The sequence below is a fragment of the Lolium rigidum genome, chromosome 7 (genome assembly GCF_022539505.1).
Source record: "Lolium rigidum isolate FL_2022 chromosome 7, APGP_CSIRO_Lrig_0.1, whole genome shotgun sequence".
Taxonomy (NCBI): Eukaryota; Viridiplantae; Streptophyta; class Magnoliopsida; order Poales; family Poaceae; genus Lolium; species Lolium rigidum.
In genome coordinates this window covers 195,344,022-195,366,451 of record NC_061514.1, presented here as the reverse complement: position 1 = coordinate 195,366,451, position 22,430 = coordinate 195,344,022, and the positions used below count along the sequence as shown (strand labels likewise).

General features: G+C 45.5%; 2 protein-coding genes and 1 non-coding gene across 3 annotated transcripts; 2 read left to right on the top strand and 1 right to left on the bottom strand.

Moving 5' to 3' along the window:
* Positions 1-800: 800 nt before the first annotated feature.
* TRNAG-UCC lies at positions 801-872 on the bottom strand. The gene has a single exon. It is a non-coding gene; the product is annotated as a tRNA-Gly (tRNA).
* Positions 873-2,172: 1,300 nt separating this feature from the next.
* LOC124674338 (D-lactate dehydrogenase [cytochrome], mitochondrial-like) lies at positions 2,173-9,338 on the top strand. Its single transcript, XM_047210375.1, has 18 exons — positions 2,173-2,432; positions 2,562-2,655; positions 2,783-2,883; positions 2,984-3,032; positions 3,511-3,603; positions 3,846-3,960; positions 4,294-4,354; positions 4,782-4,818; positions 4,898-4,959; positions 5,121-5,217; positions 5,904-5,978; positions 6,315-6,423; positions 6,568-6,677; positions 6,872-6,934; positions 7,989-8,068; positions 8,277-8,407; positions 8,492-8,535; positions 8,904-9,338. The coding sequence occupies exons 1-18, from the start codon at positions 2,200-2,202 to the stop codon at positions 9,021-9,023; spliced, it is 1,674 nt and encodes a 557-aa protein (XP_047066331.1). The 5' UTR covers positions 2,173-2,199; the 3' UTR covers positions 9,024-9,338.
* Positions 9,339-11,731: 2,393 nt separating this feature from the next.
* On the top strand, positions 11,732-12,726 carry LOC124669140 (probable carboxylesterase 15). The gene has a single exon (XM_047205821.1). It carries the CDS (start codon positions 11,743-11,745, stop codon positions 12,724-12,726), a length of 984 nt encoding a protein of 327 aa, XP_047061777.1. The 5' UTR covers positions 11,732-11,742.
* The last annotated feature ends 9,704 nt before the right edge of the window (positions 12,727-22,430 follow it).

The window sequence follows — 22,430 nt, the reverse complement described above, 5'->3', positions numbered from 1 at the left end:
GAAGAATACGCTAAGCCATTGCGGTGTTTGGGAGCATTATGCCTCCACATCGCTCCAATATAGAGTAGCATCCGCAGGGATGTGAACTCGAGATACATAGTTGTTTTCGCATGGTCAATTATTTATACACCTCAACCTTTTTTACTTACACATTTACTTTGTGGTAGCCATTGTGTTTTCAGTTATATCTATCTTGGTATCAACTTATCGCATATCTTGTCTAGCATAAGTTATTGGTGCACACAAACTGGTTCAAACAAGGATGCTAAACTACTTTGAAATTCACAAGGATCTTTTTGTGTTTAGAATCAAAATCCTAATTACATGACACTAGTTGTACGATTTTGTACAAATCCTAATAATTTAGAAGGTCAAATGTATGATAATGTCCTGCAAAAAGTTCGCGTTGTTGTGTTTTACTCACATATATTTCTCATACATTCACCTTTCCATCCAATGATTTTGTACCATTCTTATAGATAACACTAAAAATGTCAACTTGATTTATTTCCTTAATGTTATTATCCATGATTTTGATTTTTGCAAGCAAAATCAAATTGTCAATCACTTAAAATGATGGTCATTCTCAAACAAAGGAAGAAAAAGATTACCAACTTTGCACTCATCCTTCCTTCAAATTTAAGTTGACTAATTTTAAAGAGAAGAGTATCAGCAAATAGCATTGTCAAACATAACATTTTTTGTTTGTTTTGGACACAATTATATGACTTACATTTTGGAAATAACCAAAATAACAAAGATTAAATCATGGAAAAGTTCGAAAGCAGGAAAATAAAAAATGCGTCTGCCGGGAGTCGAACCCGGGTCTATTGCTTGGAAGGCAATTATCCTAACCGTTGGACTACAGACGCTTTGACGAATAATTTTCACTTTGATACTATAAGTTAATATATTTTCAAACTGATAGCGCCGTTATCTTGGGGGAATTTTATTTTTTGCCCCTATTTACTTTGCAACTCTACGATTTGCCCTCCATTACTTGGTGCTTCCTTTTTTGCCACGGATTACTTGGTCACTCGATTATTTGCCCCTCGTCATGTGCAATGACGAAACTACCCAACCTGTTTGACCGGCATCGAGCCCACCCGTTCTTCTCCGTCGTCTCTCTGCCCTGACACCGTCAAATCCCCAATCTCCATGGCGATGGCGAGCTCGCCCTCCGTCGAGCTTGTCCTCCAGGCTCCAGCTATCGGCAAGCCATCCATGGAGCTCTCCCTCCAGCCACAGGCCTCTCGCTCCCCTACCCTCCTAGCTCGCAGGCCCTGCGACAGACAGCACACAGCAGCGACACGACTAATGAAGCGGCGAGGAGATGACCAGCACCAGCTAGCGGCGCGAGCGGATCCGTTCATCTCGTAGTCTGGGTGGGTGGGATGGGGCTTCAAAGAGGGCGCTCCAGCCATGGCGGGGGTGCGCGTGTTCGTTGCCTTCTCCAACTTGTCCACGACCGACCTGCTTGTGCTCCCCGGTGGTTCTACGCGCACACGAGGGGGTACCTGGTGGCGCGCCCGGGCTCGTGGTGGGGCCTGCGATGGGTGCGGCGCCACCTGGGGCGGAACATCGGCTAGAAGCCGGCGCTCGACGGGACGAGGTCACCTCCGCCGCCTCTGTGCACGTCGCCGCCAAGGGGAGCGAGAAGAGCGAGCGATTTGGTTCCTCTGGTTCGGCTCGTCCGGTTCAAAGCGTCCGGGCCTAAATCGCCGGCAGAGCAGACACAGCAGCTTGCTGGCGGCGTTGGTGGTAGAGCAAGGAGTGGCTGGGATGCAGCGATTTGCGGGGAGGTGCAGCGGCAACCGACATACGGCAGCGCTGGCGGCAACGCCCTGGGTTCTTCCCGTTCTCAGCAGAGGAGAAAAGGAAATCAATTTGGTTCAGCTTCATCCAGGGGTAGATTCGCCTTTCACGTGTTGCTTAGATCGTCAAAACAAAAGAAAGCAACAAAAGGGGCAAATAATGGAGTGCCAAAGTAATTCGTGGCAAAAGAGAAAGTACAAGGTAATTGAGGTCAAATCATAGAGTGGCAAAGTAAATAGGGGCAAAAAATAAAATTCCCCGTTATCTTGCCGGCCGCAGCGAGACGTAGACGAGACGAGCACGACTCTAGAGTACTCTTTTTCAGCGAGCCCACAATTCACTGTATCAGGTTACCCCACCAAGCATCTCACTCCGCTACCATCCATGGCCGCCTCCCTCCTCCGCCTCTCCCGGCCCCGCCGCGCGCTCCTCCCACTCTCCGCCCTCCGCCTCCCACTCTCCACCCAGCCCCTCCCCCAGCCCCAGGAACCCTCCCCCAGCCCCACACGGGGCCTCCCCGCCTTCCTCTCCTTCCTCGCCGCCGCAGCCGCAGCCGCTGCAGCAGGCGGAACAACCGCCACCGTCGCCTTCTGCGACTCCGACGGCCGCGACCACCGGTTAGCTCATGCCCACCCGACCCAAACCACTCGCTCGGTCGCCCCTTCCGTCACTTTCCGCATTGGGGATGAACCGAGCTGACGACCCGCGCCTTGTGCGCGCGCGTCCGTTGATTTTTTTCGGTTCAGGGTCGGCGGCAAGGAGAGCACCGAGCTGGTGGTGCGCGGGGAGCGCAAGCGGGTGCCGCAGGATTTCGTCGACGAGCTCGCCTCCTTCCTCGGGGTGAGTAAGCGAGTTTGAGTGTGCTGCCCTCCTGCTGCCATTGCAAGCGCGCCAACTGTTTGTTGCTTTTGCCGGCCGGTGACTAATTCGACGGGACTAAATGGCTGGGTGTACTGCTGTTTTTCAGGAGAACCTGACAGTGGACCTCGAAGAGAGGAGCTTCCACGGGACGCCGCAGAACAGCTTCCACAAATCGGTCAACGTGCCCGACGTCGTCGTCTTCCCAAAGTGATCTCACCTCACACTCAATGATAAATTCGTCCTCTGGCCGGGTTTGGCTGTCACGGCTTGTTCTATATGTTGTAATGCTTCTATCATTGGTTTGCAGGTCCCAGGATGAGGTACGGAGGATTGTGATGGCTTGTAACAAGTACGAGGTATTGTAGCAATGGTGCTCTTCCATTCATTGGCAAAGGAATTTGTCGACTTATTTGCATTGTATAGCAACAACATCCCAGGTTCCATGATTGAGCTCAGCTAGCTGTTGATAAATTTTGTTTTGAAGCCTGAACAGTGAGTTTCCTCACTGTATATGTTTTTATTTATTTTGGAATAACTAGCTGTTGATAATAGCTCAGAGTAGTCATATTTATTGTTTCAATTGACTTTGGAAAGTGCTTTTTCATCAGATCGTGGAACTGATCTGTCTGAAGTTCTCCATTTTATGTGCTTAATTAAGTTTATTAGGATGTCATATGATCCTGTAGAGAGAAATAGAAACAGAAGTTTCAAACAGCATGCTATAGTGGACGTTATATAGCTTCTTTGTGTGTTTGCTGCTGAAGTCTGGAAAGAGTTGGTAGTTTTCATTTCAGTAACACTGAGTGGTGTTTGTTTCTTATTTTTCTTGGACAGGTGCCAATTGTACCATATGGTGGGGCTACATCAATTGAGGGCCACACTTTAGCACCTCATGGTGGTGTTTGCATTGACATGTCTTCAATGAAGGTAAATATCAAGCTATATAATAAAGAAGCATGCAATTATAACGTTAACAATGATGAAACTCTAGAATAAATTAAAATCCTGCTATAACCTAAAAAGTGTTTATTTGACACATCATCTTTTTTTACTGTACTTTGTTATGCCAAACAAGCAACCACTTTCTTAGTAGAGAGCCATACATGCAGGATACAGATTTCTTTATCTGCTAATACCATCTATTCTAATGTATCATAAATTCATCACAGAACATCAAATCCCTGCATATCGAGGATATGGATGTAGTTGTTGAACCAGGAGTTGGATGGATAGAACTGAATGAATACCTGAAACCCCATGGCCTTTTTTTCCCTCTTGACCCAGGCAAGCTGCTTGTTCACTTTTCCCTTCAAATTTATTTTGTTCTTTTACCTTTTCAGCCATACATATGAAATCCATATTGGCATAACCTAATTCAAAATTATAGTAAGCTGACCAGATAAGTCTGCGACTAATTTGTGTAGCCTGGTCGCATTCTCCAGGCATTTAGGTGTTACGTCCATATTTTGTTTCAGGGAGATAATTATGCATGTTTGTAGTATCACTAGTTTCTCTGAAGTTCGCCCATCTTTCTATGTCTAAAGTAGCATCACAAGCTTCTTGGTTTTGCACCAGCTTAGTAGCTCATCAGCTCATGTACATTGGTCTGATTTGCAGGACCTGGAGCCACTATTGGTGGAATGTGCGCTACGCGATGTTCTGGTTCATTAGCTGCGAGGTAATTATCCATATAATAGGCTACTTTTAAGCTTCGACAGTGCATCTGTAACCCCTCATCTGCACAAAAAACAAGTAAACTCTATGTTCCCAATTAATTGAAGTTCTAGCTTTGTCCTAAGTCAACATGTTTCAGTCTGACCTAGTCTACACAAAAATGTGCTAATATCTACAACTTCGAATGTACATAGTATGGAAATATAGTCTATGGTGGATCTAATGAAACTAATTTGGTGTTGTAGATGTTCATACGTCTTTCTATAAACTTGGTCAAACTTAAAGAAGTTTTGACTTAGGTCAAAACTTGAACTTCAATTAAGTTGGAACGGAGGGAGTACAGCTGTAACATGCACGATTCACCTGCTATTTATTATAGCCTGATGATACTACTGTTGAATGACTTTGATGATTTGCTAATTAGTTTCTAGGTATGGGACTATGCGGGACAATGTGATCAATCTTCAGGTCCTTTTGCTATCTTCGACTATTTTTCCTTTTACATTTGGCTTCGCATACAAATAGTAACTTCCTCTTGGTACTTTAGGCTGTTTTACCAAATGGTGATGTTGTCAAGACCGGTTCTCGGGCTCGAAAGAGTGCAGCTGGGTATACCTGATTCTTAAGAGTAAAATGCTTTGCTTTTTTGGAAGGGAATTGTAGTTGCACTGCTTGCTTTTCCTATAATGTCTTCGCACATGAGCTTATACCATCTGCTGTTGGTATTGATCTCGACAACTTTCTTAACTTTCCACCATGTTGAATGTCAGATATGACCTTGCTCGGTTGATCATTGGAAGTGAAGGAACTTTGGGGGTAATTACAGAAGTGACTTTACGGCTTCAAAAGCTTCCGTCTCATTCTGTGGTAGGTATATTGTTTTAATCCAGTCACATTTGAATTAATATTCTGTGAACTTCTTTACTGCCCACTATATACTTATATTAAGTTAACAACTCAACGGCCCAACCTATTGCTCTGTTTAGGATATACATCCTTTATGTAACACATTGCTGTTATCTTGCATCTTGTAAAATGGAGAACACATTTTAAGGTCGTATGAATACAAGATATCTCTTTTCATGGTCTATTATGTCCTGCTCTCACAATTACCGAGACCTTTCTATGTGATGTCCTCTTTATGTTCCTAAAACAGTGTTTATTGGCTTAACACATATAGACAGCAATATGTAGGTTATAAAAAAATGATGAATGATTATAGATCGCAATATATAGGTTATAAAAATATAGACAGAAAAACAATTATTTCTGACAATCTATTAGTATGATGTTCACAGGACCATCCTTGGTATTTTTACATGTAGCAGTGATAATTATATCTAGAAATAGAGGGAGCAACTGATTACACAAGCCACAATAGTCATCTTGTTTAATCATTTCTAGTAGCATACCATGTATTGAATGCTCAGACTTGTGAAAGAAAAATGGGCATATGGCACTATTATGTTGATTTAGCTTTGTCGAGCTTTTTATAATTTTTTGCATGCTTATTTTACTTGTGGAGGTACTTATAACCGCTCTCTGTTATTCAGGTTGCCATGTGCAATTTTCAAACTATTAAGGATGCTGCCGATGTCGCTATTGCAACAATGCTTTCTGGTATACAGGTTTGTCCTTTTCCTTCAGTTTTTCCTTTATTGCAATTACCATTTGAGAATAATTTGAAAGTCAGATATGAAAGTCTTAATATCCTTTGTTCCATATAGAGTGAATGTGCATGTCTCCACGCTCATGTTTGTTCATGTCACAACAGTTGTTTGTTGCAAATCAATTGGCTGCCGGTTGTGGTGTTTGATATTTTGCTTGGACTATTTTGGGTTCTAGGTTGACTTCAGTTAAACTTGAGTAGAAATTGCATTTGTTGAGGTTCAATGGGCAAAGCCAAACCCCAATTTATTAAAGTTGTTGTAGGTTACTGATACTTGTCTTTTGTGCTTCACCAGGTCTCAAGAGTGGAACTGTTGGACGAGGTTCAGATAAGGGCAATAAACTTGGCAAATGGTAAAAGCTTGCCCGAAGTGCCGACCTTGATGTTTGAGTTCATAGGGACAGGTAGGTTGTGGTTGTTCACTTGCTTGGAGAAGTTATGTACAGAGTAAAATATTTTCCTAGACATAACTTCTTAAGCTGCAAACATGCTTTCAACATATCAAGAACTGACCATTTTGTTATTCTCTTTCCATTGCAAATATTCAGAAGCATATGCACTTGAACAAACACTGTTGGTTCAAAAGATTGCTGCAGAACACCATGGGTCCGACTTTGTTTTTGTAGAAGAGCCGAATGCTAAAGAGGAGCTGTGGAAGGTCGGTCATAGGAACTTCTAGTAGCTAATATGCAGATGTTTCTTTGTGCTACATGATCTTACACATGCCATGTGATGTTAGTGTCATACAGTATGAATTTATGCCATCCAGTTTCTGGACAATAATAGCAGTACTGAGGTATATGAGATATTTGGCCTTGAAGTATAATTTGATGGCATTTCGTCTACGTGCAGATCAGAAAGGAGGCACTTTGGGCTGGTTTTGCCATGAAACCTGATCATGAAGCTATGATAACGGTTTGTTTGTTTGCTTGCTCAGTACATATTGATATCTCTATCATTAGCATCACCTTTTGGGTTGGTAGAGATAGTTATTCTCTAGTGCTAGGCATGTGCCATTATGTTATTTTTTGCGAGAAAGATCCGAATCTATTCCATGAGTTCACAAGAAGTACAAAGCACCCCAAACATAATAGAAATTACATCGAGATCCTTGGACCACCTAACAACCACTACGTGAGCCGCCGATGCGCTGCTGTCGCCGCTTCCTTACCGGAGCCGGCCTGACGATGTTGATGACAGTCGGGAAGTCTTCGTGCACATGCCCCTAAGGACCAGCGCCCCAGAGCCGAAGTCGCGGCCATTGAACCCTTGAATTGATCCGAAGCTTCTAACACCAAGCCTCTCTACCACATGTAGACTGGATGAGATCGCCGCCGACGAGGTGGACGAGGAGGTGGGAATACCTTATTTTTGTCCCGCACAACGCTGCCATAGCCACCATAGCGACGATGCCGATTGACCAAACTCTAACTTTAGGAACCTTCTGTAGCACCGAGCGCAAGTCCGAGGTCCCCACCCGCTCCCGCCGCCGGAGCGGCTAGCAGAGGAGGCGGGGACCCGTCGATTCCTAGGCGTAGACAGCGAGGACGAGGCAGATGGGTAGTGGCGGCTGCTAGGGTTTCCACCCTAGCCGCCGCCTCTCTTTTCTTTCACGGGAGGGACAACTCTTAAGGCTTTAGCTGTTTGTGCGTGCCATTATGTTGCCTCCTTAGTTGCAATTTTTGATATTTGACAGCATGTCCCAGTTTAGTTATCATTCTTGTCATAAACAGGGCTGAAAATTTAATACAGTTTTGAGCAACCAAGGATGTACTCAGTTATGTAAAGGATGATTGCAACAGCTCTCATCTCTTTGTTTGAAGCAGTATATGCTTAGTACTGTGGTAACATAGTTTGGCCTTACGATGGTCATTATGATCATGGTATCATTACGATATGTCCATTTTCAGTAGATAAGCTGTATCAAGTCTTCTAAATTCTAATGGCACCCAAAATGTTGTTCATGCAGGACGTTTGTGTTCCATTGTCTAGACTTGCAGAATGCATATCTGTATCTAAGCGACTGCTTGATGCATCACCATTGACTTGGTAATTTTTCCCCTTATGCAATACTTTGTATCTTGATTTCTTTCTGATCTTTCATAGCTAAGACAAGTTCCGTAATTTTAGATATAGGATATAAATGTCGTTTAATAATTTGAACTCTGCATGAAGTAGCATGCCATTCTTATTATAGCTCCAGCAGGACATATGCTATCCATGAGAACCTTTTCTCTGACTTGGTATATGTTTTCAGTTTGGTTATCGCCCATGCTGGTGATGGAAATTTCCACACAATTATCCTATTTGAGCCGAGTCAGGAGGACCAGCGACAAGAAGCAGAGAGACTAAACCATTTCATGGTTCATACTGCCCTGTCTATGGAAGGTACACACAAATAAAAAAGCAAAACGTGTATACGATAGACTAGTATGCAAAAACCGAGATTAATGATGACTGGGACACCAACAGGTACATGCACAGGAGAGCATGGTGTTGGCACAGGGAAGATGAAGGCAAGTGTCTATGACCTGTTATTATTGTTGCTAGACCGTGAAGGGTCATATTAGTACTTACAGTTTCTCCATAGTTATGGCAAAAATTGCCAACCACCTATTATTTATATATGACATGATAGGATGTAGAATTAGGAACATGATGCTACAGATATCCCCTGATTGACCACTTACCCATGTAGGCATCTAGTTCATATCTGTGATTAATGTTGGAGCCTATGCTTTAAACCGTTGCAAGTTTGCAATTCAAGCCCCTGATTAATTTCTTTTGAGTTTCCTAATGGGACCTCTTTATCATCTTGCTCACGTATGTCATCAACTCACCACCCACCAACTGACGACGACTGCTTTCCTGTTGGCATTGGCAGTACCTGGAGAAGGAGCTGGGGATCGAGTCACTGAGGACGATGAAAAGGATAAAAGCCGCGCTGGATCCCAACAACATCATGAATCCAGGGAAGCTCATCCCACCCCACGTCTGCATATGACTGACGTCGAAAAGTTCCTCCCTGCCTGCCTGATTCACCAAGTGTTTTTCCTCTAGTGGGGGCTGATGACTGATGAGCCATCTCGCGGTGCGACCACCGGATGCGTCGTTTCTTCAACTGGTTGGATCTGTTATTCACCGAATAACTACATGTGTCACAGGACTGTGATGCGAGGATAAATAAACTGGTCCATGTTTCCTCAAGAGAACTGGTCCATGTGCTGGAAATAAAAAAGGAGCAGAATTGCAGAAAAGTTATTCCCTTGAGCAGCTGAGATGGTTGTATGCTAAGTTGAGCACCAAACAGTTGCCATAACTCACATAGCACTGCACGGCGAATGCTTTACGTGACAACATACTCACCCGGAAAGGGTCGGTGGTTTACACTGTGATGCCGTCTCCCGCACTTAACATAAGGTCATCTCCAGTGGCCCGATACAAATCGGTCACCAAAAATGACCATGGTATTGTCTGTTTGCATTTGGGGTGTCTCCAGCGACCCGACATATTTTGTTAGCCCGTGTTTGCATTTGGGGTGTCTCCAGCGACCCGACATATTTTGTTAGCCCGTGCTGGTTTGGAATTTTTTTCACCAAAAATATGCAGTATATGAAATAAATTGGCCATACAAAACAACGAAAATAGAGGTTATAAATAATTTGTACATTCAAATAAATGCAAAAGTCTAGCCCATGTCCACCGATGGTCAACCAAATTCTTCTGGAGGTGTTATTTAGGAACTCCTTCTAAGTTCTTATTCCAGGGTTTGGCTCAACCAACTCACCCTGAAAGTCCCATTTGTATTCATTGCGACCATCAGGATTGCATCTCGACGATTATGTTGTGCATGATCACACAACATGTCATCATCTCATGCATGTTGCATGGTCTAAAGACCATGTTCTAGCTAGGTGATAAACAATAGCCCACCGAGATTGAAGCACATCAAATGCCTGCTTTACATTTTTCCTGCAAGTCTCATGCACCTTAGCAAACCTCTTATGTTTTTCTTTTTGACGGTTACATACTATCTTCACTAGTGTGATTCATTCAGGATAAAATGCCAGCAGTAAGATAATATGGTTTGTCATATGCATTGCAATTGATCTCATAGCTCACCTTAGGAGCCGTGCCTTCCATAAGCCGGTTGAACATCGGAGAGCAGTTGAGCACATTGGTTTCATTGTGGGAACCGTTATGTTAAAGAAAGAGTGCCAAATCCATAAATCTTTTGATGTCACTACCTCAAGAATAATAGTGCATCCCTCGGCATGTTCGCCGTACTGACCCTATCATGCAAATGGATATTTCTTCCACTGCCAATGCATGCAATCGATGCTACCAATCATGCCCGGTAACCCTCTAGCCTCATTGATTGACATCGGCCGTCTAGTGTCCTCAACAGTTGGGGCTCTCAAGTACAGTTCGCCGAGCACCCTATTCACGGCTCGACAAAACCGGTACATGGATTCATGGCAGGTGCTCTCACTCATTCTTAGGTACTCGTCGAAGATATTACCAGACATTCCATACGAAAGCATGCGAATAGCCGCAGAGCATTTATGCTAAGAGGTGAACCCTAGCTTACCAGTGGCATTGAGCTTGCATTGGAAGTAGGGGTCGTAGTCTCTGACGCCCCGTAGAATGACCATGAACAGATCTCTTGACATCTGATAGCGGCGCCGGAACATGTGCTCCTTGTACATCGGATCGGTGAGGTGGAAGTAGTCTTTGTAAAGCCGGTCATTCCCACCAATGCAGTTGCGCGGCACATGTTGCACCCTTCGTCAAGCCACGGTACACCGACATTTGCTTGCCATGGTGCTCGTGGAGAATGGAGGCCACATCAACCATGAGTTGTGACCTCTCCTCGGACTCTTCGTTAGAAGAGGTGTTAATGCATTCCCTACGGAGCCTCTCGAGCGATCCATCTGTGAGGCACCAACATTGGCTCAATAGCAAGTTAAGTTGGCGCAGAACGATCGCAAATGGCGTATATAAAGTTCACCGGAATCATACCGGACAATTTACCGAAAAGGTCCTAAGCGTCGAGGCCGGCAGGCGCTCCCGCCAGTTGCGCGACCTACAAGGACGAGAGCAATGTGGGAATGTCCTCTCCACTACTCTAGCTCCAAGCCTAAACCGAGGAGGAGGCGTGGAACGGAGAAACCTAGTCGACTACGGCGGCATCGCGCTCAGGTTGCAAAGAAGGGGAAGAGGACGCGAGGGAACGCTATTCGACTTCGCTATCCCTGACGTGTGGGGGTGGCTAGGAATATAAGGTCACACGCAGCGTCCGCATTTGCGGATGCGTTTCCGTAGACAGACCGGACATTTTATGTTGGGTCCGTTGGGCTCGTGCCCGTTCGGTTCGTTTCGGTCGGGCCGCTGAAGGTGCTCTGACACCAATTTTTGATCTCTGATTCCGGACGTCCAAGTCATACATGCATATGTACATGATACATTCAGGCACGCTGCCTTCCCAGCGATGCTGAAACGGCAAAGCTTTGTACCCTAGTGCCGGCCGCCGGCCGAGGCGTCACCCACCACACGACGGCCGTGGCACGCACCTTGTCGCGTCCCATTGAGGGCACGGCCGAGTGGACAAGCCGACGCCCGCACGACGTACTCCACTGAGCCGCGAGCCGCGTCTATATCATCACCTCGCACTTGGCGAGAGCTGGAGTGGCAGTCCACAGTCTCCCACTGCGCAGCCGGCCATGGCTTCCGAGGACTCGGCGGCGCCTGTCATCGTGGACGAGTGCCGGGGCGTGCTGTTCGTGTACAGCGACGGCTCCGTGGTGCGCCGGTCCGGGCCGGGCTTCGCGACTCCGGTGCGGGACGACGGCACGGTGGAGTGGAAGGACGTCGAGTTCGACGCGGCCCACGGGCTGGGGCTCCGGCTGTACAGGCCGCGCGAGCGGAAGCAGCAGCTACTGCCGGTGTTCTTCTACTACCACGGCGGCGGCTTCTGCATCGGCTCGCGCACCTGGCCCAACTGCCAGAACTACTGCCTCCGCCTCGCCGCCGAGCTGGGCGCCGTCGTGGTCGCCCCGGACTACCGCCTCGGCCCCGAGCACCGCCTCCCCGCGGCCATCGACGACGCCGCATCCGCGCTCCTGTGGCTGGCGTCCCAGGCGGGCGGCGGCGACCCGTGGCTCACCGAGGCCGCCGACTTCACCCGGGTGTTCGTCTCGGGGGACTCCGCGGGCGGCACCATCGCGCACCACCTCGCCGTGCGGTTCGGCTCGGCGGCGGGGCGCGCGGAGCTGGGCGCCGCCAGCGTCAGGGGCTACGTCCAGCTGATGCCCTTCTTCGGCGGCACGGAGCGGACGAGGTCCGAGGCGGAGTGCCCCGACGACGCGTTCCTCAACCGCCCGCTCAACGACCGGTACTGGCGCCTCTCGCTGCCCGTCGGCGCCACGGTGGACCACCCGGTCTCGAACCCGTTCGGGCCGGACAGCCCGGCGCTGGAGGCGGTGGAGTTCGCCCCCACGCTGGTGGTGGTGGGCGGCCGCGACATCCTCCACGACAGGGCGGTGGACTACGCGGCGAGGCTGAGGGCGATGGGGAAGGCCGTGGAAGTGAAGGACTTCGAGGGGCAGCAGCACGGCTTCTTCACCATCGACCCCTGGTCCGACGCGTCCGCCGTGCTCATGCGCGCGCTCAAGCGCTTCATCGACACGGACGGCCGCTTCGACTAGCGCGTGTCTTCATGCCGCGCGCCGGCCAATCGCGCGCGGCGTCTTTCGATCCACTGCCTGTATGTTTTGCGTTTGCGTCTCCGTACGTTGGTGCACTCATGTGCTACTACTGTACTTCTGATTTCTGAAGACGAAAATCAGTTGCGTCGTGTGGTGTTTTGTTTTCTCGGTGTGCGGCAATGGTTGCTTGTAATTTGGTCAGAGCCTACTTGGAATTTGAAACTGCGCTGGACGAGTACGTGGACCATATTTCAGCGGGCTGGCCCAGATGAGTTACGGCCCTATTTGTCCATGGGCTGGTTTACGGCACAACTTATCACTGGGCTGTGATGTGATCTTTCTCTTACAGCCTCGGCCCTATTTAGATTGTATGTGATATTTTTCCGGAAATTCAATTCGGCTCCCGGGTGCGTATGCTCCCTCTACCAACAAAACATATTTCAAAGTGTGGAAAAATTTTGACAAAAAATTCTACATGTACATCTCCATAATATATGTGTGTGCGTCAAGTTTCAGGAAAAAATAATATTTTTCGTGGCCTATGTAAAAAAGAGAAAACTTATCCTGTGAAAAGCATTGTTTTCAGCACTAAATTTTGTCTTTTTACACACGTCACATGATAAGTTTATTTTTTATCAAACGACTTTGTGAGCGCATAGCACGTGAAGATGTACATACGAATTTTTTGTTTCATTTTTTTTGAAATTTAAAATATGTGTAAGATGTATTTCAAAATATAGGGAGCATATGCTCCCATGTTCCAAAACACCACTCCTATATTTTTCTATATTAGTTGTTTGATTTATAGGAATGTATCCTATAGGAAATAATAATCCTATAAAAATATTGTAGTGCAAATTCTATAGGAAAAAAACATGAGGTCATGCCTCATGAAAAATTCCTTTGACACAATTAAAGAGAACTTCATCTTTCTATAGGATTTAACTAGGTATGACATCGGCATTCTATGTTTTTCCTATTCCTATGATTTTTCTATCCTATGAATCAAATGATCCTTTAATCAATGAAAAGGCTTCTGTTATCCCAGTTAAAAAAATCTGTTTAAAAATAGGGTTCCCTAGAAGAAAATGAAATTGGTTTTGCTAAAATAGAGAGGCTCTCCTAGGTGCTTGTATTGTGGTAACAAAAAAGAGGCAAATCGTCCTAAGTCGATATGGCTTGTGGATGATGATAAATTCGATGGCTTATGCCTTTATAACTTGGTCTTCTGGAGAGGCCTCGGGTCATCCTTATATAGTCATAGATAGGCGGTGTTCGCCTTCCTTTCCAGTGAATGTCCTATTGTTGCACGATTGAGTCTCATTGCGTCTACGTGTAGCTTCTGGATCACCCTTCTTGTTCATGAAGTCATTCCTTATCAGCACATGTACCTTCCAATTGATATTGAACCTTTTGGAGTATTTCAACACGTGTATGTGCAGGTCCACCTGGCCCACATAGGATACAACTTAGTGAATATTTTTCATTTGTTGATATTTTCTGAAAACCATAGTTGCACAAATAATATACGCATCTCTAAATGAAGAATGTGCAACTTGTAACTTTTTTCATTTGTTGATTTTTCTTTAAGTATTTTAAGTGCTTTGACGGTGTTGTTTGGTTGATGTGGATTTTTTTTTGTAAAAAGTAGACCATGTTTTAGAACAAGAACCTTATTTTATTTTTCTAAATCCATATTCCAATGAACAAGTTAGAAATTTCATAGATAACTATTGCACAAATAATTTACGTGTAACACTGTAACTGGATTTTTTTTTTGAAAAAAGTAAAAACAATTGAATTATTATTTTCTTTCCTGTTTTTAAAATATTTTTCTGGATGCTGTTCGTGCTGATTCAACGTGGATTTTTTTTAAGAATCCAACTATTATTTATTTACCATCAAAACTTTTGAATCTTATTTTTTGCAGGCCCATAAGTACATAATAGATCAACTGCACATTCTTAACACCATCATTGTGCAAATAAAATATGTGCAACTAATATTATCTTTGTGCAATTAGGTAAATCTTTTGTTAAGTTGGTTTTGCTGGTGTTGTTTACGAATGGCTGAAATGATCTATGTATTCAAAAAAACTAAATATGTTTTGTATAGCACCATAACTTTTAAATCACAATTTTTTGTAGCTCTATATTTGCCAATGAAATACCATAGTTGCAAAAAAAATTTATTAGTAGCTCTAATATAAGGAATGTGTACTTTGTAAATATTTTGTTAAATAAATTGTTTGTGTTGCTTGCGATATTTGACGTTGCTTTTTTAAAACTAATACGTTTTCTTGGTATTGTTTTCGAATCTAATTTACTTATAGGTCTATATTTTTAGTGCACCAGTTGCAAATATTTTAATACCATAATTTCCCACACAATATATGTGCAAATCTAATGTTAGGATTTTGCAACTGGTCGTTATTTTTGTATGTTTTGCAACTTCTATTGTCAATATTGCTAACTAAGGTTGACATGGAATGTTTATTCAGTATATCTAATGTAGGAAAACAACTTTAAACTCATGTTTTCTACATTTATTTTGTTACACAAACTATCATTCATGTTTTCTATCATGCTTTGGTGCTCACGTAGCTATTTTTGGCGTTGCAGGACAAAAATAACCCATGAGGACCTGTAACATATCAGCCCAACAAGTTAAAACACAAACAAGTATACTAGGAAGCCCAAAAGGAAGCATACAGGGTCATTGGGAGTAGTACATACAAAATATACATCAGTCATGTCACGATTGCTCCATCCCATAAATAAAACTCATGAACCATAATCATCCACCCATAACTAATCCGTTCTTGATGAAACCAACAGTGGGAGGAACCACTGTTGTATTTGATATAGGAGGTGGTGAGTCTCGAACTCTGGCTGTTTAGTACAATAGCACATGTACTAACCAGTAAGCCTCAGAGTCTTTCTCAAAATGAATTAGTGCTAGGAGGAACTAGACACTAAATGATATAGTAGAAGCGGGACCTCGGCGTGAGAATTCCAGAAATTCGCTCCTGACATGATTCGAACTCTGGTCGTTGGGATGCGCCACTGCGATCTCAAAATGAATCCGTTCTTGACGACGTGGGCTTAGCCCAGTGGTTAGGATCGCAGTGGCGCACCCTAACGACCAGAGTTCGATTCCTGTGAGGGACGAATTCTGGAGTTGTCACGCCAAGTCCCGCTTCTACTATATCAATAGTGTTCTAGTTCCTCCTAGACACTGTTTCATTTTTTTTTTACTAATCCGTTCTTAGTCAGCCGAGCATTAGGCGCTCTGTTTTGTATATTATCAAAATCTTTTTGTTTCATCGTAGTACCCTCTTTACTTTGTCATCGTTGCTCCTAGCGAAGGATTGTAGTACATCCAATGAATCCGTGTACGGTCCTCTCCTTCTCCCGTCTACAGTAGAAGGTGTTTTTTCTGAACCCACCCACTTCTCCCACCTCGCTGCCTCCGATCCGGCTGATTTCCCGGCCTTCGCCGGCCGCTCCGGCGGTGGAAGGTCGGGGAATCACGGGATCGAGGTGTGTACATAGCGTAGGCAGTAGTGGAGTGCCAGCCGACGACGCGAAGGAGGTGGTGGCGTGGCTGGAGCGGCTTGTGGAGGCGGCGGTCCTCTCCTCCGCTGGTGAAGCTCAGTGGAGCTGCGCCGCGGATCCGCGGCCGTGGTCGTGCCCGCAGTGGTGCGCTAATAAATCCCCACCGTGGCCGTGACGGCGGAGCCGGATCGAGATGTTGAAGGTGCTGAGGTGGTGGAACAGGGCGCTGGCTTCGACGGCGCAGGATGTAGGTCCTCTGGGACTGAGCTTCGTCGACTTCCCGGTCGCAGGGGAGCTCCTCCCGGTCCAAGGTTCAAGAGGAGGAGTGGCGGCGGCGCGTCGGCGATACGTCTTTGTCGTCCTTGACAGCGGTGTCCACATGGACTTCTTTGTAATTTTTTCTTTGTTGTGGACTTTTCTGTAAGAACCTTGTTCTAAATTTCAGCTCCTTTTCGCAAAAAAATAAAAAAAATCTGCGTACTTCTGGAGAGGCGTTGCACCCCAGTGTAAGCTTATCTTTACATAGCCAATGAGACAAGATGCGTTGTCGTCATTGACAGGTCCAGTTTGAATAAGTCTTCTCATGCCAATATCTGAATCCAAATAGCACACTGAAAGCAAATACACCACCCTATCCATCATTCATTTTCATCATCAAATCAAGATGATTTTTTGCAATTGATTTCGTGATCAACCCATGATGGCATGATCCATCATATGGAAAACACAATACCCCCTCTTAGATAAGTTCATGACGTTTTGTCCTGCCTCCATCTCTGTCAATCGCTGCCACTGTGCGGGCCTAATCTTCTAGTACAATACAATATAGGAGTCCTTGTGTTTCAAATTAAGTGTCGCAGTTTAGATCAGATTTAGTTTAGATAAAGATATATCTGAACACATTTTAGTGTGCAGGTTTCACCATTTTAAAAAAAATCAGCGACATTTAGTTTGAAATGGAGGAAGTAGTAAATATCAAGGAAAAAAATAGCGCGCTATAACAAAATAGCGTGAGTCTAAAAATACGCTATTAGCATGTTATAGCGTGCTATTAACGCGAATAGCGCGCTATAGCGCCGAAATAGCGTAGCGTCGGCTCTCCAGATATGCTATAGCGTGCTATTAGCGTTGAAATAGTGCGCTATTTTTTTCCATGGTAAATATTAAACATGCTGCATACCTGTCTATTGTTTATCCGAGCAGCCGAGCTAGCTTTTGTTGGAGTGGTTGACATAACGTGGTAGTTTATCGGCAGAGTCACCATTAAGGGCATGTGCATTTGTTTAGACGGATGTAGTCTGTAGGCTGCCTCCACATCACTAGCTAAAAGTTTTTCAGACAGTGACTAGGATAGGCTGTCTAGTCACGTATCAGTAATGATCGCAGGATTAGGGACTTCCGTTACTGAGAACTAGAATTAGACCAATACGAACGAAGCAGTTAGTTCAGATATGCAGACACCCTGTGTACAACGGGATTTTGCCGTCGGTAGCGAGCGAATTTCCAGGGCTGCAGACCGTCTATACTTTTAACGACGGACTTGTTCTCTCTCTCTCTCTCTCCCCTCTCTTTCCTTCACGTCATGAAAAAGCTTATCTGGCAGTTCCTACAGACAGCTGTTGGTAGACCATTGTACATGCCCTAAGGCATCCTGTCGCAACGGTGATGACTGTTCTTGTGCCGACAGACTCTCTTGATTTGTTCCTCAACAGATAATGCCTAGGCATTGCTATTTGGTGTATATATTCTTGACCATTACTTGCTGTATGTATATATGTAAATTTATGCCCTGGTTGGGCGATTTAATGATAGTAATATTTCACCTTATCAATCAAAATTTTATATTAGCAGCGGGAATTAGAAAAGATTGACCTACACATTTACAAAGTCATGTATCTATTAGTAGCGGAGTAGTATCTTTTTTCACAACTTACAATATTTTTTAAGTTGCTAGAAAAAAAAGGTCGACAGTTACAAGTAAGCTTTCGTTACTGAAAAGGCGGAACTCTTGTAGCGTAATCTGATTTTTACTTGAGATGTAGCTGTCAGCCGATCTGTTCATCCAGATTTTCTTGAAAGATTTGGCATTTGTCATCACTAGTAACGAAAGAGATGCCTCTACCTATCCGAGATTACTCTGACCTTTCTTTTTCTGTCACCCGACCAGACTGGTATATAGTATCAGCCCCTTCATAATTTTTGATTTGCAGATCAGGCAGAAATTAAGCATTGAAGGGAATAACGTGTGCCACGTTCTGTGGTTGCTTGTTTGAGGCAATAGCAAGCGTTTGTTATCTTAACGTAAGTCTCAATCTTTGGGTATCTTGTAAAACACTCCACCTAAATTTTGTGCTATCTCAATCGAGCTTTTTCTCTCATGATTTTTTTAAATCTAATACACCACCCTAGAAGGTGTATTATATATATAGAAGAAATGACAAAGAAGCTCAAGATGATGCCGCAAGCGGCAATTTCATGCTACCCCAACCCAAAGCCTACTCTCTTAACTGCCACCACAACTCCATCGGCTCCGGAAAGCTAAAACTATCAGTAGCTAGACGCCACCGCTCGAACTCCTCCTTGATCATCGTCTTGATAGCCAAGACGGATGGGCTAGCAACATTGAAGACCACATCGTTCCTGTGCCTCCAAATGGACCAAAAGACCAGAATGATCGTAGTCCAAAGGTCCTGCTGCGCAGCACCCTGACTATGTCTCGAGGTTCACCAACTAACCAGATCAAAATCAGCCACCGATATCCAATCTGGCTTACACCCAGCGAGCTAGAACCCAGCCCAGATCTCGCGAGCCACTACACAACCAAGGAGTAGGTGTTGAATTGTCTCTGGCTCATGGTTGCAGAGAGGGCATGAGGCTGGGAAAGGAAGGCCACGCCTTTGCAGCCTATTAGCCGTCCAACATCGGTTCCTAGAGATAGGCACGCAAAGAACTTGCAAGACTAGGGAGCCCGTGACCGCCAAATCCAAGAGGCCGTTGGTGCTCCAACCATGCCGACGAAGAAGGCCTTGTAGGCCAAACTCGTCGAGAAGGACCCATCCACAGACCAACGCCACACAAACCCATTCTCGCGCTCCCACACTAGCTGCACATTGGCCAACACATGCCACATGTAGAAGAATTTGGCCACCGTAGCGTGCCCCAGGTCCGGTCCACAGTCCCGCAACCACTCCCAAACAAGGCCATCCTTAATTGTGCCTGAACTAACCTTGCGGCTCGCCACCAAGGCCAGAAGATTCGGTGCATAGTCACATATACTCACGCTCCATGAAGCCACCTATACTTCCAGAAGTGAGCCCTCTGACCATCACCAACGATCACTGCCGTAGCCGACTCGAAAAGGGCGCTAGAGAGTTGCGGTATCTGAAGGTTGAACTCCGCCCAAGCCTTGGCCGGGTTCACTCTCTGAAGCCACGCCCACTGGCAATGTAAGGAAAGATTTAGCAGGCACAAGTTAGGAAGGCCCTGATACATCCAATTTGCATCACTATTTTATATCTTAATTTACTGCTATTCATTGATATATTTCATATTTAGAGGTGATACTTATGTTATTCTATCTATTTTTGCATGTTTGATGATTATTGGAGAACTAACTGCCGGAGTCAGAATTCTGCTGGAAAAGGGACAGTCAAGATACCATATTTCTGAAGAACAAAAATTCCCAGAAAATATACAAAACTCCTATACCAGATGACGGAGGAAGCCAGAAGGGGAGGCAGAGATGGGCAAGGAGGGGCCCACACCACCCCTAGGCGTGGGCCACCCCCTGGCCGCGCCTAGGCCTGGTGTGGCGGCCCTGACCCACCTTACATCGCCCCCTCACGTATTTCAACCCCCCCGAGAAACCTAATACTGGAGGAGCGACCAAAGAAATATTCCGCCGCCGCAACGGGGCGGAAAATCCAGAGAGGAAGAAAAGCTCTCTGGCAGGCAGAAATCCGCCGGGAAAGTTCCCTCCCGGAGGGGGAAATCGTCGCCATCATCACCGTCATCGAGCTGGACTTCATCGAGATCATCATCACCATCATCTCCACCACCAGCACCATCATCACCGTCGTCTCCACGCCGTCCCGCTGTAACATCTTTGGTTTGATACTTGTCTAGTTCATAGGGGAAACTTTCCCGGTGTTGATTACTCCTTGTAGTTGATGCTATTGAGTGAAACCATTGAATTAAGGTTTATGTCCAGATTATTATTCATCATTATGATGACCTCTGATTATGATCCATATAATGCCTCGTGAGTAGTTCATTTAGTTCTTGACGACATGGGAGAAGTCATGCTGTTAGTAGTGGAACTATGTTGAGTAATATGCAATGATTTGATATTTAAGTTGTGGTGCTATTCTTCTAGTGGTGTCATGTTAAAGTTGACTACATGATACTTCACCTTTATGTGCCTAGGGGAATGCATCGTGTATTTGGCTACTAATTATGGGGTTGCGGGAGCGACATAAACCCAAAACCCCGTTAGGAAACCAGTACACGAGGGAGTGTAGGATCTCAAAGTTTAAGGTTGTGGTTAAATTTATCTTAATTACTTTCTTGTAGTTGCGGACGCTTGCAAGAGGTATAATCACAAGTATGTATTAGTCCAAGTATGGGGTAGTGCATTAGTATAGGTTCACCCACACAACACTTACCAAACCATTGAAGATTATGTAGCTATGTGAAGCGAAAGCACTTAACGAAATTCCCATGTGTCCTCAGAAACGTTTGGTCATCATAAGTACAACAACCGGCTTGTTCTTTGCTCTAAAAAGTTGTGCCACTCGCTGCAATTATTATTACTGCATTTTATTTACTCGTACTTTATTTATCTGCAATACCAAATACCCCTGCAAACCTGTTTGCTAGTGTTTATAGTGAATCCTCAATCAAACCTGCTCGTCAACACCTTCTGCTCCTCGTTGGGTTCGACACTCTTATTTATCGAAAGTACTACGATATACCCCCTATACTTGTGGTTCATCAGGCCCAAACCTCCCACATCTTTGGGAGACGCCACCTAATCTCACAAACCAAGCAATGGCCTCCCTTCACATCAAGCCTAGCTTTCCACATGAAACCGCCGGCAGATTTTCAAAAGTGCCTGCATAGTCTTAGGCGGAATGTCCAGTGACATCATGACATGAACTGGGATGGTAGAGAGGGTCGTTTGGACCAAGATAGTCTGCCCACCATGGGTGACTAGCTTGGCACACCAAGGTTGAAGCTTGCTCATTGCGCCATCCACCACGGGCTGAAGCTACGTTGCCGTGGGTTTGCGGAGACACAACGGCAACCCCAAGTACTTACAGGACCACGCCGCCACCGCACACCGAAGGATGATGTGGGCTAGCTCGATCTGCTCAAGGGAGCACCTGATGGAATGGATGGAGAACTTGGCCAAATTGGTGCGTAAGCCAGAAGCCTCACCAAAGTTCTCCATGATTACCGCACATGTGAGGCGGTCCAACCTGTCAGGTTTGAGGAAGGTGACCATGTCATCCGCATACATGGAAGTGCGGTGTCGAATACCATGCGATGCCAGGTGGGCTAGCTGGAAATCCGTCGAAGCGCTCTCAATCGGGAGATGAAGCACGTCCATCACCACATCAAAGAGCAAGGGGAAAGCGGGTCCTCCTGTGTTAATCCACGTATGTTGGAAATCAGGCAAATTAAGGGCAACACCATTGACCACCAACCTCGTAGAAGCCATGCTGAGTAGGCCGCAAACCATGGCTAGTCACTTAGGTCCAAAGCCAAGCTTGGCCAGGTCCTCTAGTAGGAAGGCCCAGCCCAACGTGTCAAATGCCTTGGTGATGTTGAGCTTGAACATAACAACCGGTGATTTGAGGGCATGCAACCGCCGAGCTGCGTATTGCACTAACTGGAAGTTATCATGTAAACAACACCCTTTGATGAAGGAACTTTGGTAGAGAGCACCTTCCCGTGAAACCATCCGGCCCTGGGCCCTGTTAGGCTCCTGTGACCTAATCACAGACCACACCTCCTCCTTTGAGAAAGGCGCCTCCAACTTCGACAGGTCGTGCTCCTGCACACCAAGGTAGTTGAGGTCGAGGGAGAAGCCACACTCGGGCACCGAGCCCAGCAAGTGCTCATAAAATTCGTCCACCACACGAG

Bases quoted from the DNA above. Each gene is read 5' to 3' on its own strand.
- LOC124674338 (XM_047210375.1), top strand. From the start codon at position 2,200: ATGGCCGCCTCCCTCCTCCGCCTCTCCCGGCCCCGCCGCGCGCTCCTC. The intron at 2,656-2,782 runs GTGAGTAAGCGA...GCTGTTTTTCAG, and splicing joins AGCTCGCCTCCTTCCTCGGG to GAGAACCTGACAGTGGACCT. The intron at 6,678-6,871 runs GTCGGTCATAGG...GTCTACGTGCAG, and splicing joins CTAAAGAGGAGCTGTGGAAG to ATCAGAAAGGAGGCACTTTG.
- LOC124669140 (XM_047205821.1), top strand. From the start codon at position 11,743: ATGGCTTCCGAGGACTCGGCGGCGCCTGTCATCGTGGACGAGTGCCGG.